Below are 19520 nucleotides of genomic sequence, written 5' to 3' on the forward strand. Positions count from 1 at the left end.
GGCTAATCCAAGTTTTTTAATAGCAGTTAACTGTTGCTCTGTTTTTAAAGTCCATAAAAAATGCATCTGTCCGTCAAATAACATGCTCCACATGGCTCCGGGAGGTTTCTGAAGCGAAACGATGTGTTTGTGTTAGAAAAATATCCATATTTAAAACTTTATAAAGTAAAGTTTTGGCCGATCACCTTCCGTATTCAATTTATGGAAAAAGTGTTGAAAGTGCCTCTGCCGTTCAAAAGACTTCCGTTACCAGGTATGCTTGTCGGACATCGCGAATGCATCTAGAATTGCGAGAAGGCACTTTCAACACTTTTCCACGGAAGGCGATCGGCTGGAACTTTACTTTATAAAGTTTTAAATTTGGATATTTTTCTTTCACAAACGCATCGATTCGCTTCAGAAGGCCTTTATTAATCTCCCAGAGCCGTGTGGAGCACGTTATTTGACGGACAGATGCATTTTTTATGGACTTCAAAAACAGAGCAACAGTCACTGCCATTATAAAGCTTGATTATAACTCTGATTATATTCGTCTGAAATAAGAATGTCATATACACCTAGGATGACTTAAGGGTGAGTAAATCATGGGCTAATTTTCATTTTTGGGTGAACTATCCCTTTAAGAAATGTAAAGTTTAATTAAGCAGAACTTTTAATTTTTATTTTGTAATCATACATTTTATTGATCTGAACTTGAAATATTTGAGTAAGCCAATTCATACATTTAACTTAAAGTGGCACTTCAGCGCTGGGAAGATGAATGTGTATTTAAACTGTGTCATTTATGTAGTAGAAATGTGAAATTATTTTTGAATTTGGTGCCTTCTAGATCGAGAAAAGACAGAAAATAGACACTACAATTAAAAACTGAACGTGTCTTTTCAATAAAGTGTGAGTGAGCAGGACGAAAGTCACGTCACAAACGCAGCATGGTCAGATTTCATTCATCACGAGAGAAGAGCTGAGCAGAGCTGAGGTAAGTGCAGCTGTCATTCTCGGTGCGTGTCCAGTCTGGCGCGTTATTAGATTGCATGTGGAAGATAAACTTTCATAGGAATTCATTGAAAAGTTGAAACACTCACTTTGCTCCGTACCGCTCCGTTATGAATGCCCGAGCCGAGCGGCAGGGGGCATGCCCATTTACATTCTGTGAGTGAGATCCCTCCCCTGTGGGTGGGTTGAAAACACGCAGAACTAGCTCCTGTAGTCTCTAGCCTGTGGACAAAAATCCTCAGATGACGCAAAATGACGATATTTGCGTCATCTGAGGATTTTTTCACAGAAATAAAATGCATAATTCTCTCGTCTCAGGGGGATATGAGGGGGGAAAGTACCATAATTCAAAGATACTACCGGGTTTCCACTGATACAAAGCTTAATGCTAAATCACTGAAGTAACCCTCTAAAAATATAATGTCATCCCAATTTTTTTGTAGTGGAAACTTGACTGGCTTTAACTAGCTAATTCAATAAATGCTACCTTGCTAATTGATTACACAATGCATTGGTTGTATTAGCATAGCATAGCACTTGCTGAATGACTACAGCAATATAAAACATTTAGCATATCTGTTCTCAAACTAAGCTCATGCTCTACTCATCACCATGATGGTATCCCTCAAAAAAAAAAAAAACAGAAACTCTTCTAAACTAGCATAACAAAACGTTAAACACTACTAAATTTCCCACTTAATGTTAATCTTGCACACACAAAAACATAATATAACACTTAATTTTGCATTTACTGTCCCTTTTGAGTGTCATGACAAAGCATGCTGGGAAATAGAAATCCCAACCCAGTTTCGATAAATTAAAGTTAGTCTAAATTAAAATAAAACAAGTTCATAAAACTCAAAACAACTGAAACAATTCCGATGACTTAAAATGTGTCAGTTTTGAGGTAAGTTCTAAATACTCTAATAAGTTAATTTGTTTGAACTAATTTGTTTATTTTGAGTTGGCTCTACTCAAAATAAACAAATTAATTATTTTTAACGTTAGGGTTTATAGTGGAAATATGCGCTGGGGTGCAGAGTGATTGTGGTAATTGGTAATTGAAAAAGCATTGCTCTCCTTCACGTCACCCTTGTCTGCTTCCTCATCACCTGAGGACAAATTTGCTGGCTTCCGCGGCACATCAGCTTATAAATGAACATGTAAATGCTGACTTCAGTAACCTCCGTGTTTGCTTCAGTATAATTCAGTGCTGTTTGCCGTCTTTGCTATTTTTCTTTTGCATATGGGTCAGTTCAGGATTGTGACCTCTTCACACTTGAATCTGATATTGGCCACATTTAAACAGCCCTCTGATAGGTCATTGTTTTCAGTTGTCACTGGTGGAAGCTGAAGAGGTTGTTTTCTCCTGAATAAAGCTTTACAGTGCTTGTGTATAAAAAAAAATTCCCTTGGCAAAGAACACCACTGTGGTGGCCACGTCCCAAAGATGAGATATGCGCTTCCTCATTACCAACAATGACGAGTTTACAATTAAAGAAATTGTTCAGAATAATTTAAGCCCATGATGAGCAGTTGAGATCGTTTCATTGAAGCATAAACTAGCTGGTCTCATTTCCTCTCATTATGTAACCTCATTATGGCTCAAATTGCTTGAAGCTAAAAGTTCACCACATGTTCACCACATAACGGTTTGAAACAACTAGCCTAAAACAACTTAGTAAGATAAATAAGTAAATAAATGCAGTGGACAAAATACTGACATTTTAAAGACCCCACAACATATTTTCTATTGAAACAGGAAGTCGGGGCTGCATATATCAAACGGCTCATATATTTCAGTTTATTCCTCACACAAGCTATTGATAATTTTCATATTTGGCTAAACCCATGCAGTTAAACACACACATAAAACATGCTCTGATCTGAGGATATGAGCTCATTGATGTATTTGCAATAATAACTAGGCCTAACTGTCATTACAAAGATTGTGTGAAGTCCCAGGGCAAGTCCTGAAACAAAGCAAGTAACCCTCGGTACTCATTAACTTTCATAGCCAGAGCAACAATAACCATTATGCCCCAAAAGCACATTAGGAATGGAATGGAAGTAGAAAAGGGGCAGCGTGGGAGGAAGAGGTTGAAAGACACAGAGAGAGAGATTCCCAGCAGAGATGCATGTTGAGATTGGGTACTGGGTTAATGAATGGCTTGGAATTGTGTGGAATTTTCTTATGCTAAAAACTCTGATTGAAGGCAACGTTTTTTATTAATGCATAACACAGGGTGAGGGATAAGACGTGTGCATTTGAACATTGTCATCCTCCTCTCTACACTAGCACATGAACTAGACCTGCACCAGCAGTCCGCAGGAAAGTATGGGAAGCTTAAAGGTCTTCATAGTGCATGTAAGATTAAGAGCTTAAAAAAAGTTAACCTACAAGTATGTCAACAAGATACTTGAGCTGGAAAACAGGGTATAGATAAACATGGTACAATACACATAGTATATCTAAACAGAGAAGGGAGAATCACATAGTTAAATTTTTAATGCGTATTTTGCAAAATAAAACAATAATACATTTGGCATACTACAGTGAAGTTGCTGATGTTTGCAAACAGCCTAAGCAGATCCGTTATTAAAACTGTGCTAAGAATAAGCTGCGTTATAATTGTTCACTGAATTGGTTAGGGATAGGGGTATGACGAGACGCTTATCTCACGAGACGAGACACGAGATTGGGTTCACGAGAACGACACGAGAAATCCTCAATGATGAAATATATGACTAGAAAAATTGCTTGCAGGTGCATTTGAAATGTTTAAACTCATCATCTTGTAATGAATGTCATTTCGGTTCTACTTTCTGAGTATGAATTATCATATGCAGTAAAAGACAACAAGCACTGCAAAGGTTTTGCCAAAAACTCAAATGACTGGCTTCTTTCCTGTATGATTGTCTCTGCAGACCTTAGAACTGCACATGAGCTTCTTTTGACCTCCTAACTGAACTCCTTCCCACAAATTGATCATAGATATTAAGTGCAAACAATAACCATAATACCATAATCAAAGTAGCCTACTCAATATTCAAAGTGCAAATAGAGACCACATTTTTCTTCAAGCATGATACAGAGATAAGAGATGGTTACAACTAGATAGCTTTTATATTGGGAGATATTTACGCGCCTCAGGGAAACGCTTTCAAACAGCGGTAATGTATTGAAATCGCATTTGAATGCGCAATCCCGTTTATTTTCACATTCAATTTCGTGATTGTGCGTACTCTGTGAATAGGGAGTTGTGAATTGGTGCTGAACGCGGATTTTAAAATACAAGTTTGACGCTTCTGCTACTCAACAAATCCGCCGCCACGGTCCAGTCCACTAACATGTAACACAAGCTCAATGAACACCTCGCGTTGGATGAGCTGATGGAATTGAAGCAACTGTTTGTCACGTTTGTCATGTTCTCACAACATTGCATTGCTAATATTCATAAAAATATTATCGCCCAACTGGCACCTTTCCATATACTCGCCAACACGCATATACTCACATTTGGCGCTTGGTGAGTGTTAATTTTAGGCCCTGGTTGTTGTATGGGTGAAATATTTTTGAGTAAAATCCTGAAAGGTAGCTTGAGGTAAATATCCCTTTCTGGCTAAAACATTAGACAGATATATAGCTCGAAATGGAAGGGAAACAGCAACAAAGCCAAGAAATAAACGAAACAGAATGGCCTGAGGAGCTTTTGAACAACTTGGGCTAAAGGTAGAATGTGAAATCTGATGGAAAAGAGTGATGGAGATGTGCCTGTGGATTTATTTTTAACCTCTCGAATAAAAAGCACACGCTTAAGCTCTGAAAATAGCTGCCATGTGGTCAAGTTTTGTGTGGTTTTCATGCGTAAGATCAAGCGATCAACATGTCCCCTCTCCAAGAAACACAGAGCGGGGTATGGAAGGAGGCCGCACAGAACACTGCTCAGATCAATGTAGCAAAACCTCTTTTGCCTGTTTTTCTCAGTCATTCACACATTCCCCCCTTTGGCTACACTCAGTGAAATTCCACTTGATCTTAACTTTATCCAGCAATGTGTGATTTTTCCATCTGTACCACACAATGGAATACCAAAACTGGACAACACAACATCAAATAATGTTTTGAAACCTACTAGCAACATTTCAAGCCCGGGATTGGTAAACAAAGCTAAAATTGTTGCAGTCGAGAGCTTCTTTTTCATTCCAAAGTGGGTTTAAAAAGTGATGCAGGATGTCAGTGATTGGAAAAGAGGAGCTCAGACAAGTATGAAAGACAAAAGGCAATAGAAGCTTCAGGAATGTGAAACAGGAACAGATGCAATTAGCCAGATTGGAAGTTTTATGGGGATCAAAAAACCCAAGTGACCTTGTGCATCCAAATTCTTCCTCTATCTCAGTCTCCAATTCTCCAGATGGACTGCGCCGTAAAGACGACGTTCACTGCCAGAATTCCCCGGGAGTTTACAGGGAACAAAACGAGAGGAGAGACAAAAGAAGCAGAAGTCCTTAGGGGGAGGGGAATGCCATCCGCGTGTTTGTGTGTCTGTGTGCGTGCGTGCGTGCGTGCGCTAGCTTCTATCAGACTACGGCAAACAACGAAGGAGACAAGTATAGACAATGGAAAGCACTAGATTAAAATCTATTTTGTTACAGGTCCACACGCTAAAATATTCTGTACATTACCATTCAAAAGTGATGTACTGTAATTTCAAATAGAAATTTTTAGGGGACAAGCACTGAAGGTGTGTTGACATTTATTGTAATCATTGGCGTTCTTATTATTATTTTTCTTCTTCCGCTCTGAAAGTCTATGGCAGCCCATAGAACCGTGTGTGTTATGGAATTTGGCAGTCCTAACATTCACCACAGCAAATTTGGAGTCTCTAACTCAATAGCAATACCCTCTAGCACCACCAACTGTCCAAAGTTTCACTTACTTTTATGGGAATAACTTTTGAACCATAAAGGCTAGAAACAAAATTCCTCTGATTCCTTGGCTTAATACGATTCGATTGCACCATATGACGTCATTTTCCGTCAAGAAACTTTTCCCAACAAATTTTCCCAACAAAAAATCTAATCAAATCATCTTCAGGCTATGCTGGCAAAAAGTTATCAAAAGATTTTTTCTCGAATAACACGCAAACAAATTAGAAGACGCGCATTCTATATCTTCACAATGCTTTAGCGTATTCTCCCCAAACTTGGTATATGTCATCAAAAAACATAACCTGAGGCTACATGCTGTGTTTCGGCATAGCGCCACCTACTGGTCCGGAGATAGAAAAAATGGCCATTTTTGCTTGTAAATTCCAAATGGTTAAAGCTGGTCTTGTCAGATTCAGGGCAGCATGCCGAGTTGAATGATATCCAATTTTACCATATCGGCCATTTTTGTATCAAAATGCCCTGTAGGAGCCTGAGAAGTTTTGTGATAGCGCCACCTAGTGGTAAAATCAACCATTCATATGCTCATAACTTTTGATGTGGTTGATTTATTTTCATGGGAGTCATCTCCTTGGATTCCTAAATCCTAGCCTACCCTGTCCAACGATACCTTACATGAACGTTGCAGTGCAACGTTGCGATTTAAGATTAAAACATCTTCGAAACCGTAAAAAAAACTTCGAAAAAGTCTGATTGAGACGAAACCACAGTACGAAATTCTAAATCATAGGTCGTTGGTTTAACATGAAAGCCCAAATGCCAAAATTTTGATAGTAAGTGGCAAAAAATGCAATCAAAGTCATGCATGAGTCATATTTTATGTACTCATACATATATATGTCTATAACTCCTAAACAAAATAAGATATTTTCACCAAATTTGACACTTATTTATGGGCACACTCTGAGTACGCATAAAAAAGTTGTGGTTGCTTGCCTTAGAATCCTGAAAAAATTTGTATCATGGTTTTCTCAAAAATATTAGGCACCACAGCTATTTTTAACATTGATAATAATAAGAAATGTTGCTTGAGAACCAAATCAGCATAATAGAATGATTTCTGAACTTTTGAATAGTAGTTTACCTCCAACCAGGGTCACAGTAAGGGGGGATAAATTGTTGCCCCCCAAACAAAAATTTAATCCTGGACCCAGTGAATTCACGCGATGCCTCTACATCTCATAAAACGCATTCACTTTTGGCAAGGCGGTCGCATGAGTTCATGAGGCAGAGGGACCAAAATTCTTATATTGCCCGCATATTCACTACTGGATGCCAGCAGATGCTCCCATTTATTTCATATTTTTTGAATAACTCTCAAATTACCAGAATAAATCATTCTAATCAGAGTCAGTGATGATGAATGTTGTTTTCTTGTCTGGGAATCTACCATTTTATGTGAAAAATACAAAACTCTACATCACTTCATCATCCTTCAAAGTTGCAATGTCTCATAAAATACTGATAATTTTTCTAGTTGTTCATATCAAAGCCCTGAGTTACGACTTCAATCACGAGCAAGGGGGCCGTTGCAGGCGGGCATGAACTGTGGTGTGTGCCCTCCAAAGGATCTGGAAGACTGTGAGGCATGCGAGCACATTGTGTAAACACTGCAATGAATTTCAGATGTGTGCCAGTTGCCCTTTTTCTTCAGTTCAGCCCTCAGACTCATGCTCATTCTCTAGTATGGTGAATTACCCGTACAATGATAAACAAAAAAACATGGTGCATACGGAAAGTCTTGCATTCCGTAATACTGCAGAAAAGGGCAGTGGGGGCAGATGGGTACATTATAGGTTGAAAAAAAATATATAATTTTTAATAATTAGCATATACACTGTGTTTAAAAGTTGGGGTTCAGTAAGATTGTTTTTAAAGTTTTTCTCACCAAGCTCACCAAGGCTGTATTTATTTGATCAAAAATACAGTAAAAACATTAATATTGTGAATATTATTAAAATGTATAATAACCGTTTTCTACATTAATATATTTTAAAATGTAATTTATTTAAATAAAGCTCAGTGTCAGAATGATCCTTCAGAAATCCTTCTAATATGCTGATTTGCTGCTCAAAAACATTTCTTATTATTATAAATGTTGAAAACAGTTGTGCTGCTTAATATTTTTGTGAAACCGTGATTCAAAAAAATTCAGGATTCTTTGATGAATAGAAAGTGCAATAGAACAGCATTTATTTGAAATAGAAATATTTTGTAGCATTACTTACGTTCGATCGATTTAATGCAGCCTTGGTGAATACAAATATTATTTAAAAAAAAAACATCTGAAAAAAATCATACTGACCCCAAACTTTCAAGAGTAGTATATAAAGTCAGATTTGAAATTTTACAAGCACAATTACATGTAAATACACAATTGTGAGATATGAAGTCGCAATTATGAGAAATTATGTCAATTGTGAGATAGAGTAGCAATAATTGTGATTAGTTTTGTCTGTTTAGTTTGTTTTTTTTAACTCTGAGGCAAAAACATCAATTTATCTTAAAAGTTAGGGTTTCCAGATATCAAATGAGAACAGCATAGAGACGTGCACTAACCTGCTCATGATACTCGATGCCCATGCTGAGTGTGTTAATGAGAATGGCGATCATTATTCCTCGTCCGAAATACTTGCTGTCCACAATCTTTCGGAAAGTGTCGCACACCAGCCTCCAGAAATGAACCACCTTTGCTGCTCGAGCTCCTAATGCAAACTTCTTCTTTCTGTTGGGATCTCTACTGTCCCGATAATGGGCATCCTGTGTGAACTCATACACGCCCTCACTGTCAGAGTCTGCCGTCTCATTCCCATCCATACCCTCAGAGTCATTTCCCATCAATTTGGCACAATACGGACACGTCTCTGGGTCAAAGGTCAAAGCAGTGTCCAAGTTTGTGCCACTGCTGTTCATGAGGGCATCCTTGCAGATAATTTTGCCTGAAATGTATAAGACAGAAATACATCAGAAAAAAATATGCATAGACAGATGTCTTCTTAAGATTTCTTAAGTTTTTTTCATATTTAGGATTTTTCAATGTCAATTTTGCAAGATAAAATATATATTACTTAATAATTTTAACACTTCTAAACACTTAAAAATTAGTGTGTGTGTGTGTGTGTGTGTGTGTGTGTGTGTGTGTGTGTGTGTGTGTGTGTGTGTGTGTGTGTGTGTGTGTGTGTGATTCTTTGACATGCATGTATATTTTTTAAAGAATCACATAACATTTAATCATAATTTGCATATATATATATATATATATATATATATATATATATATATATATATATATATATATATATATATATATATATATATATATATATATATATATACACACACTTTAATTTTCTTAATTTTAAATACATTTTTTGTTCATTTATTACACATTTTAATTTGCTTTAATAGCTGAACATTGCAAAACGATGTAAATCACATCATAGGATGTAAGATGTAAAGACAACACGGCTGTTTTTGCCCTGATGCCAAACTTATTGATTTGCTATGAATATTTTTTGTTTGTTTTTTTCATGAGAAAATGTAATATTTTTATTTGAATAGTATACAAGTCTCAAACTAGATTATCAAATAGACATCTCTGGGTTGCATTTCCAGCAAATGTAACTATATTATATAGTATTACCATGAGGATGAATACAAAATGCAATGAATACAAAATATAAAATCTACAATTACTTGTACAGTGATTTTGTTCACACCGCCTTGTCTTACTCTAAACTCATGTGTGTTGCACATTCAGCTCAAGTAACTCAATTTTAAATCAATTTACCAGGAGGACCTTGTGTCTCCACCAGACACTGTGAGGTGTTGATGGGAGTTGGGGCTATGTTTAGGTTGGTGAGGACACTAGCAGTACAACCACCTCCTCCAGGCTCCAGGATTCTCTGTCTGAGTTGTTCTAAGGCCAGAGATGACTGTAACGTGGGGTAGTTCTTGTGTACTGGACCTGCAAATGGCAATGAGTTCCTTTTATATGCCTGGAGCAGCGTGGGAGAAGGTGAGGGGCCAAAGCGTAGGGGCTCAAGGTGGCCCGCAACCTGATAAACACTATGCATAGATTCTGCACCGCTGGGGACCAGAGACCCACAAAAGGGATCCTGCTGAGGGATAATGACAGGTAGTATAAGACGCCCAGAGTTGTTGACATTGCTACTCTGGGAACCGTTGTCCACCTCTCTGCCCCCGTCGGTTCGGACACTTCCATTGCCCAGATGGTAGTGATGGTGATGGTGATGATGGTGCATGACGTGTCGGATGGATCCCTGGCGCTGCTTCTGCCGACGTCTTTTCGTGGGTGGCGGTTCTAGTGGTGGGGAAGCGCATATCCGCAGCCCTGCCCGGCGACCGGCGGCCCGGATGAGGTGGCCGATTTGCCTGATGCCTTTGCGAATAATGTGGACTAAGTACTTGAGCAGCTCATCATAGCAGCTTCCTGGCTCAGAGAAGCTATTCAGCGTGCTGGCGTTGGACCTGAAGCGCACTCTCTGCTCCTTCATAAGCTGACTCTCCCGTTGCTTGGTCTCAGAGAACTGTGTTGCTATGACAACTAGACAAAGGTTGATCATGAAGAACGAGCCCACCTGAAAAACAGTGGAGAAGACCATGAACAGAGAGAGCTTCACTGCTCATTAACAACATTGTTACTGTAACAACAAGAAAAGATGATGTGATAAAAATAGTAAGCATAAAATCGATGGTTATTTTCTGTACTAATAGGATTTGAAATTAACAGATGGGACGTTCAGAACAACGCCACATACTGTACTGTCTTCTGTTTAACACAAAAGAGAAATGTTTCGGTGTTGTTGTTTTTGGTTTTTTTGTCCATTCAATGGACAAGTTTAGCTTCAAAATCTTTTCTTTTGCATTCTGTACAAGGAACTCGTACATGCTTGGATAGACATGAGGGTGAGTAAATGATGACAATTTTCATTTTTAGGTGAGCTATACATTTAAATACCCCTAAATGCCTGTCATGGACAAATTTAAACAGTTTTGTGTCAATTTTATAATAACAATCCATTTGCTAGGCTTAAACCAAACATGAATCATTGCATGTCATAGAAATATACGGTACAATTGCAACTACTTTTTTTTTCGACACTGATGTTGATGCTTGCCTCCCCTGAGCTCATTGAGTTTAAACAGTCCCCCTAAAGTGTGAAGTGAGTTTGATAGGGGGTAACTGAGAATGACTGGGGGAAAGTCACAGGGAGGAGGCAATGCCTCCATCGCGTTTTGATTGGATATGATCGGTTATGATTGGATATGATTGGATATGATTGGTTGGTGCGATAAATCCCACCTCTTGTTTTCATGCACATACTTGAATCGGCCTGAATGAAGACAATTATGGCTTTAATGGGAAGACTAATTAAAAAATGAATTAAACAACTCAGCCATTTAGATATCACCGCTTTATGTCACGGCAAAATCAAACTTGAACTTGGGAGTTTTTAGTGAGCAATCAGCTTGGGGAAATGAAAGGTACATCTCTGTGTCTGTGACCAGTGTGTACAAGCTTGATGACTGCTGAAAATAAGTTGACTATAGAAAAGAAAAGTTGAAAATTAGGTCACAAATAATATATATTGTTTAAATTGTTACTGCCTTTAGTGGCAGTGAATAAAAACACCAAGTTGATTAAATGTATACATGCTTTTAATAAATAGAACATTAAAAAGTGTAAAAATACAAAATAGAATTGTATTTGGTCTCTCTATGTAATGTTTATTTAACCAGGTTTTAAATAAGTGAAAAGGTTTAAGTTAAAACAGCGACATAAATTTAAATTTGAAATATATAAAAAGTATATAAGGACTTTGCCTCCTCATTTTAAAACACCACTGATATATTTTCAAAATCTTTAAAGCATGATTCTCTTGTCTTTGTCTAGTGAGCTGTCTAAGTTTGTCTGACGCGTAGTTACATCAAAGACAGTACAAGGCAGTCTGCCTGGTCAGTGACAGTGATAGTCCAGGTATCACCCTCATAAACGTGGCCTGGTCTGCCCAGCTCAGCTCGCAGCCACTCACTATTATCAGGAGAATGAAGTAGATGAAATTGTAGAAGGAGTGAGAATCCATAACAAAGTACATGATGTCCACCCAGCCCTCCAGAGTAATAACCTACAGGAAAGAACAAAAGTAATTTAGTGCAGCTTATACACATGAGAGGTAGTTTATAAAATACATTATTTTTATATAAAACTCTTTTTGCTCTTGAACTCTAGACATACCGATTATCAACCTCAAGTGCGGAAAAAGATTGGGTGAACGCCTAATGTCAATACAGTGACATGCAAACTAAAAGCATAAGTAATCTCTGATTATATGCTCCCATGATCCGTTTTCAGTTCTGTACCCAAGCATGCATGATTAGGTTGACAATACAGATATCTAATGCTCAGGATGGACACCATACCCAGCATGCACTCTTCATTCCCTTTGATTAATCTGTCACAGATTAGATTAGGGAGAAACAGGGAAAGGCAAAACCGGAAAGGAAAGGCACTTTGCTTGCTATTTACAGGGCAATTGGGTGTGCTAGCAGGATGAAGGGCTGTCAGAAAGCTAATTCATTTTTAGATACTAAAAATTAAGCGCCTAGCCACAGAATTGGCCGCTTGCAAAAGGAAGATTAAATCATCGGGCCATTCCACAGTTTAGTACATGACAGTCTCCTAAATATTTAATAGATTTCTATTTTGGTGTGTTGTAAACATGAGAAGTGAAAGTTTAATTCAATTTGAGATTAGAATCAGTGGGCACATACTGTGGGATGTAGAAGAATTAAAACCTTATCAACGTTTTGTAATAAAAGGACTTCAAAATGTATACAGACCGCTGATCCCTGCAATTGTCTTCAAGCCAGACTCTAAAAGAGCTAATCCAAAATCCCAGGGCAAATGAGCTTTGATATTTAAACACAGTGTCAGGCGTTTAAATTATAACTGGATGGTCAACTGAGGTAAGCACATTTGGGTTCATGATAGTAAATTAAGTCTCAGTTTGGATCAATCAGTGAATTATTGTACATATGTCACTGTTGGATCAAAGTGCCTCAGATTTTGGTGGCTGTGGGAAGCCATATCTTTACAGTAAACTGTAAATTGTAGGAAAGCACTGATATTTATGGAAGATTGTTTCCGCCACAGACTACAATTTTTTAAAAGATAATTGCGACTTTTTATCTTACAAAAACGCAAATGTGCAATTGTGAGTTATAAAGTCAGAAATGTGAGATATAAAGTCAGAACTGCAAATTATAAAGTCAGAATTGTGAGCTATACAGTCAGAACTGCAAATTATAAAGTCAGAATTGCGAGATATAAAGTCAGAATTGTGAGATATAAAGTCAGAATTGTGAGCTATAAAGTCAGAATTGTGAGCTATAAAGTCCGAATTGTGAGCTATAAAGTCAGAATTGTGAGATATAAAGTCAGAATTGCGTGATATAGTCAGAATTGCGTGATATAAAGTCAGAATTGTGAGTTATAAAGTCAGAATTCTGAGCTATAAAGTCAGAATTGTGAGATATAAAGTCAGAATTGGGAGATATAAAGTCAGAATTGTGAGCTATAAAGTCAGAATTGGGAGCTATAAAGTCAGAATTGTGAGCTATAAAGTCAGAATTGGGAGCTATAAAGTCAGAATTGTGAGCTATAAAGTCAGAATTGTGAGATATAAAGTCAGAATTGCGTGATATAAAGTCAGAATTGTGAGCTATAAAGTCAGAATTGTGAGCTATAAAGTCAGAATTGTGAGCTATAAAGTCAGAATTGGGAGCTATAAAGTCAGAATTGTGAGCTATAAAGTCAGAATTGTGAGATATAAAGTCAGAATTGCGTGATATAAAGTCAGAATTGTGAGCTATAAAGTCAGAATTGGGAGCTATAAAGTCAGAATTGTGAGCTATAAAGTCAGAATTGGGAGCTATAAAGTCAGAATTGTGAGCTATAAAGTCAGAATTGTGAGCTATAAAGTCAGAATTGTGAGATATAAAGTCAGAATTGCGTGATATAAAGTCAGAATTGTGAGCTATAAAGTCAGAATTGTGAGCTATAAAGTCAGAATTGTGAGCTATAAAGTCAGAATTGTGAGCTATAAAGTCAGAACTGTGAGATATAAAGTCAGAATTGCGTGATATAAAGTCAGAATTGTGAGCTATAAAGTCAGAATTGTGAGCTATAAAGTCAGAACTGTGAGATATAAAGTCAGAATTGCGTGATATAAAGTCAGAATTGTGAGTTATCAAGTCAGAATTGTGAGTTATAAAGTCAGAATTGTCCAGAAAACTCCATGATGGTTTGCCAGCTGATGCACCTTTGGATAATATAATTTAAAAAGCTAACAACCATCAGTGTAATGACAATTGTATTATTTGCATGAAAACACTTCAATTAGCAGCATTATATTCGTATAGACTGAGATGTAAAGAAACCGTGATGGCCACTATCGGGATGAACTGTCAATAGTGATAAGGTATAGCTAAGAGTGCTCCAGACCAACCTTACGAAAGTATGACTTACAGAAGGTATTCTTAACTAAGATCGCTTCGGGAAACGCGTATTAACGTTAAGATACACCTTAAGGTATAACCTAAGATCGATGTAGTGTTAAGAAGGTTTCGGGAAATCCAGCCCAGTTTAGTATGAAAAAATTGGCATTCACTTTGAGATTTGCAAAAGATTATATTTTAACAGTGTTATTTAATTATATGTGTTTTTGAGAGACTAACTTTGAGCATCAGATGATGTCAGTGAAAAAATGAGCATGCACAATTAAATACACAGTATCGAATCTCTACCGATATCGTAACAATATATTGTGCATTCTTACTAAACTGTATAATTAAGTCATTGTAAGTGTTTTTATAGGTCTTTCCTTGTATAAGTCCTCACAGCATAAGCAATAAAAGAAGATATATAATAGACCTGAAAGATGGCAATCCAGGCATAACCAATGTTGTCAAAGTTTATGGCCCCCTTGAAGGGATTGGCCTCTCCGGCAGAGCAGTTGGTGTAATACTTGTTCCAGTTGACGCAGGTGGTGTTGTCTGTGCTATTGTAAGCTGCCATGTCCAGCTGGCACTGTCGGCCCTCCTCATGGAGCGTGGGGATGGAGGTACACAGGCGCATGCCATTCTCCCGTGGTTGAGAACAGATAAATGGGTTTTCATCATCGTTTTCTGTGTGGTAGTACTTGTGCAAGTCTAGACTGGTAGGCCTGTACAAAAGATAGCAACACAAATCACGTTTTATCAGCAGAGTTTGTTTTTACACCAAAAATAATCTATAATTAGATTAGTTGGTTGGGTAGTTTGCGCAATGAAAATGTAATTACTTTCATGACATTCCAAACTCGTATGACCTTTATTTTAGAGAAGACAAATGAGAAATTTTGAAAAATGTAATTCCAAGCAGTTACAAAGAACGGGGAGTTAGGCTTTCAGGCTTCAAAACTGGCACAAAGAACGCAAAAGTACAAAGGTATAATAATTTTTAATAACAATATTTTGTTGCTGTTTTTTTTTTTTTTTTTTTTTTTTTTCAGCCCTCATTTGCTGTCATTTAAGTGCAGCAAATTGCCAGGATATTTAAAATAAAAATTCACCTTTTGTGTTCCACGAAAGAAAGAACAAATATGTATGTAATGTCTAGACACACAGTTCAGACAACTCATGCAAATAAATGCAAATCATCTGTGCATTAAGCAATAAATAGGCCAATGAAGACTTCAGTACTTGGCCTCAGTTTCTCCTAGGGTTGGGAAAACCCATTTAAGCACCAGTCAGGCTGCAGCGAGATCAACGGTAACTATCTCCAGAAGAAAAGCGATTGAGCAAGGCCTAGCTTTAATGGTGTTTGGCTCTGACACTGGATAATTGGGCCGTCTGTCAACACAAATTCACCTCAGAGAGAAAGTGCCATGGCGAATTAGCTGCACAAGTACCTTCAATTACCCATTGGGACAAATCCTAGCCTTCCAAAGAACCCTACCCCTTGAAATATTTATTTCTTAAGAGCAATTTAACAGTTTAAGACCGTCTTAATGTTACATAATCACAGCTCCAAGCCAATTTCTGAGAGGCAGTGGATTCCTTCAAAACGCTGTGCCAGGCCATGAATCCACGGGGTCTAATTCATGCTTTTAGTGCAATGATTGCTGTGGGGTTAACAGAGCTAGATAGTGAACTAAATGCATTGATGTATGGTTGAAAATTAATAGAAAAAAATTTGAATTATTATGATCTCATTAGTTCATTTTTTTATGATTCATTAAATATAAAATAGTGTATGCTACATGTTTATGCATTTCTCGAAGGAAATCACTTTCAATAGTCCCTGTGTGACCCTTTCACTTTTGTGGACATTTCATGCACATTTTCCAATAAAAAATAAATAAAACTTGCTCCTAAAGGGTAAGTTGTGTTGCAGTAACATAAAATGGACAACACATTAATACTCAAAGTAAATGCATAGTAAGTAAATAGAATAAAAATTAGGATAGATAGATCTGGTTTTGACATTTGGCCTTTCGTCATTACAATAATGTGCTCTCACATTATAACCCTCCTTATCTCAAGACTCCTGAGGTCACTTGTAAATTAATATTGTAACCCTGATGCTAAAGCCATCACACTTACAGGGAGAAGTTTTCAGGGAGGAAGCAGCGGTTGCGGAGAAGCCCGGCCCACAACTGGACTCCTACAATCCCAAAGATGAAGAAAACAAAGAAGCAAAGCAGCAGCACATTGCCCAGCATGGGTAGAGTGTCCAGCAGAAGCGTCACCAGGATTCTCATACCTGCAAGACAGAGCAACCATAGTATTATTTTATCCCTCACACACACACACACACACACACACACACAAACAAAAAAAAACTGCCACAAGCATATTGCTCTCATAAAACATATGAATTTACAGTGCTATAATGCACTGAACAAACTGTTGCTCCGTTTCATGGTTATGGAGGCTCATTGTAGACCCACAGTATGATTGTTTATATGTGCCAGTAAAAAATCTCTGCTGAAATCCAGTTTTTCAGACACTGTTGCCCTGGCTTCTCCAATATCTCTGCCCTGTGTCAAACCACAATGCCAGCTGACTGAAGCATAAATGATGAAAATCATTTCCTGTTCAGGGTTTGGCAGGTAATTGGTGGAGCAGGGTAATCCAGCCGGTGCTCCCTGGCAGCCTGCAGTCTGTGGGTGATAACTGTGGCCGGCTGTAATTTCCACATTTGGAGGAAGAGTGAGTGGCGATAAGCAGTGAGGCATTTACAGGAATGAATGACAATAGAAGATCCATGTCATCACATAAAATTTATCTGTGCTGTGTGGGTTTACAGAGCTCAGTATTGTGCAGATGCTGCATTTCTCAAAGCCGTCGGCTTCGAGGTGGGAATTAGCCCCTTAAATTCACTCTTCACTAATGAGACGCCCTGATAGAAACATGGCCTCAAAATATTTTTATGTCAGGGAAATTAGGAAACGCAGTGCTGTTTTGTGAGTGTTTATCAGCGTGTTTCTATTTACTTGTAATTAGGAAATGGTGAGTTCAGAAAAACAATCGAGGTCTCTGAAATCGGAGTGTTTCTTCCAATTACGATGCGTTTCTCGTGGATAATCCACTGCTCTGAGCTTTCTGCACAGAAAATCACTTCCTAACTTCGGTCATTAGTGACTCCAAATGACTGTGGAGTTCACCCTAGCACAGCGATTCAGCTAAGCTTGCCAAGTCGGGGCTTAACAAGCGTTGAATCAGTGACAGCGGCACAGATCTGTGTCCCTTACAAACTGAGAGGTAATTCCCCACAGGGAGGTGTATTTCCTGGAGAAAATCACCTTTCTGAATATGGGTCCCTTAAGAAGACTGACAAATAGAAGAGCCGGGCTATGTGAGTTTCCTCACAATACGATAAGGGACTGTCTGAGCATGAGGTTGAGCTAACTTTAATCTGCATTCTCAGTTAATGTCACTTTTTCCCACAATTCATTGAATTGTGTCATTTTCCAAAATATATTACACTACACAAAATATGTAATGTCAGAGTCAACAGTCACGTGGCATTTAGTATTCAGATGATTGAAAATTATTTGAAATTCTAACAGGCATACAGATATTGCAGGCATCTCAAACACACAGCTTTGTCAAAAAATGGTCTGAAAACCATATAGAGGATAATAAATACCATGATGAAATTGATTATCACTGTATTTAAAAAGTGTGTGTGTGTGTGTGTGTGTGTGTGTGTGTGTGTGTGTGTGTGTGTGTGTGTGTGTGTGTGTGTGTGTGTGTGTGTGTGTGTGTGTGTGTGTGTGTGTGTGTGTGTGTGTGTGTGTGTGTGTGTGTGTGTGTGTGTGTGTGTATGTGTGTGTGCCTATATCTGTGATGGCCATGCAGAATGAAGTATGGATTTTATTTACAGTGTAAAGGTGCATCAATAACCTGTGGAATGGATGGATGATAGAAGCCTGGCAGTTTTTAGTTATGAATCCATATGTGATTACGTTATTGTTAGATATCTATTTGGGCTATGCATTTTACCAGCATCTCTTCAATGAGCTTTGTGTGTTGCAGAAATGAAATCAGTGGGTTGAGTGTTGTCCTTTTACAACCTTATTGAATTAATATTGAGCTTCTCATCTCTTTAGTTAAGTCTTCTGCCAAGTATCAACACCGTTGTGTTAAAACTTATCAGCTGAACAACAGTGGAATATAGACCCCTGTGTTTATGTGGTGTTCATGTCCCCTCACGCAATTTTAATTAAAGCTACAGAGAAGCTGCTCTTTTATTATCTGTGGAAGCTTATGAGAAATAAATAGAAAGCATGGTTATGATCTCTTTTCCCCCCTGTGCTTTGTTATTGAGCTTGTTTTTGGTGCATGTGGAGGACTCCAAAGGGCAGGGGGATCCACAGGGACCCGAGCACATTGTGTGGCCCTGGAGACTCTTTTTTAACATAATAGAATGGCTAGGGCAGGATATTTACAGTCTCCCCTTGGGAAATACACTCTCTCTCCTAAATAATCTTTTCAGGAGGAGTTTATAAATGAGTTAAGCCACCTGCGTAGAGCGAGACCTTTGCATTAGTGAATTGCTATAGACTGACATAGCTGTGTCAGATAAGAAAACGGGAAGTCATTTTCTGGAATATTTGCTAGGTTTCATTTATGTCAATATGGGTGTCTGCAGTGGTAAGGAAAATAAGGACTGGCATATGTGGAATAATCATATAAAGGGGAAGTATATATATATATATATAAATATATATATATATATATATATATATATATATATATATATATATATATATATATATATATATATATAACATACTAAATACAGTACACACACATAGACACACGCACATATATATATAAATATATATATAAACATTTTTTTTAAATTGTAATAATATTTCAAATTTTTTATCAAATAAATGCAGCCTTGGTGAAACATAACAAAAAAAAATCAAAACTTTTGTCCCATCCTATATTATATTATATTATATTATATTATATTATATTATATTATATTATATTATATT

General features: G+C 37.5%; 1 protein-coding gene across 1 annotated transcript in view; it reads right to left on the reverse strand.

The window, feature by feature from the left end:
• cacna1g (calcium channel, voltage-dependent, T type, alpha 1G subunit) overlaps positions 1-19520 on the reverse strand; it is a 283552-nt gene that overhangs the window by 99777 nt on the left and 164255 nt on the right. Inside the window, exons 6-10 of the mRNA XM_079846045.1 lie at positions 16612-16771; positions 14900-15191; positions 12000-12092; positions 9734-10544; positions 8503-8882 (exon numbers count right to left, since the gene is read on the reverse strand). Of these exons, the coding sequence (XP_079702171.1) occupies positions 8503-8882; positions 9734-10544; positions 12000-12092; positions 14900-15191; positions 16612-16771 (1736 nt within the window). The remainder of the gene's footprint in view (positions 1-8502; positions 8883-9733; positions 10545-11999; positions 12093-14899; positions 15192-16611; positions 16772-19520) is intronic.

Source organism: Gobio gobio (genome assembly GCF_949357685.1).
Source record: "Gobio gobio genome assembly, chromosome: 20".
Taxonomy (NCBI): domain Eukaryota; kingdom Metazoa; phylum Chordata; class Actinopteri; order Cypriniformes; family Gobionidae; genus Gobio; species Gobio gobio.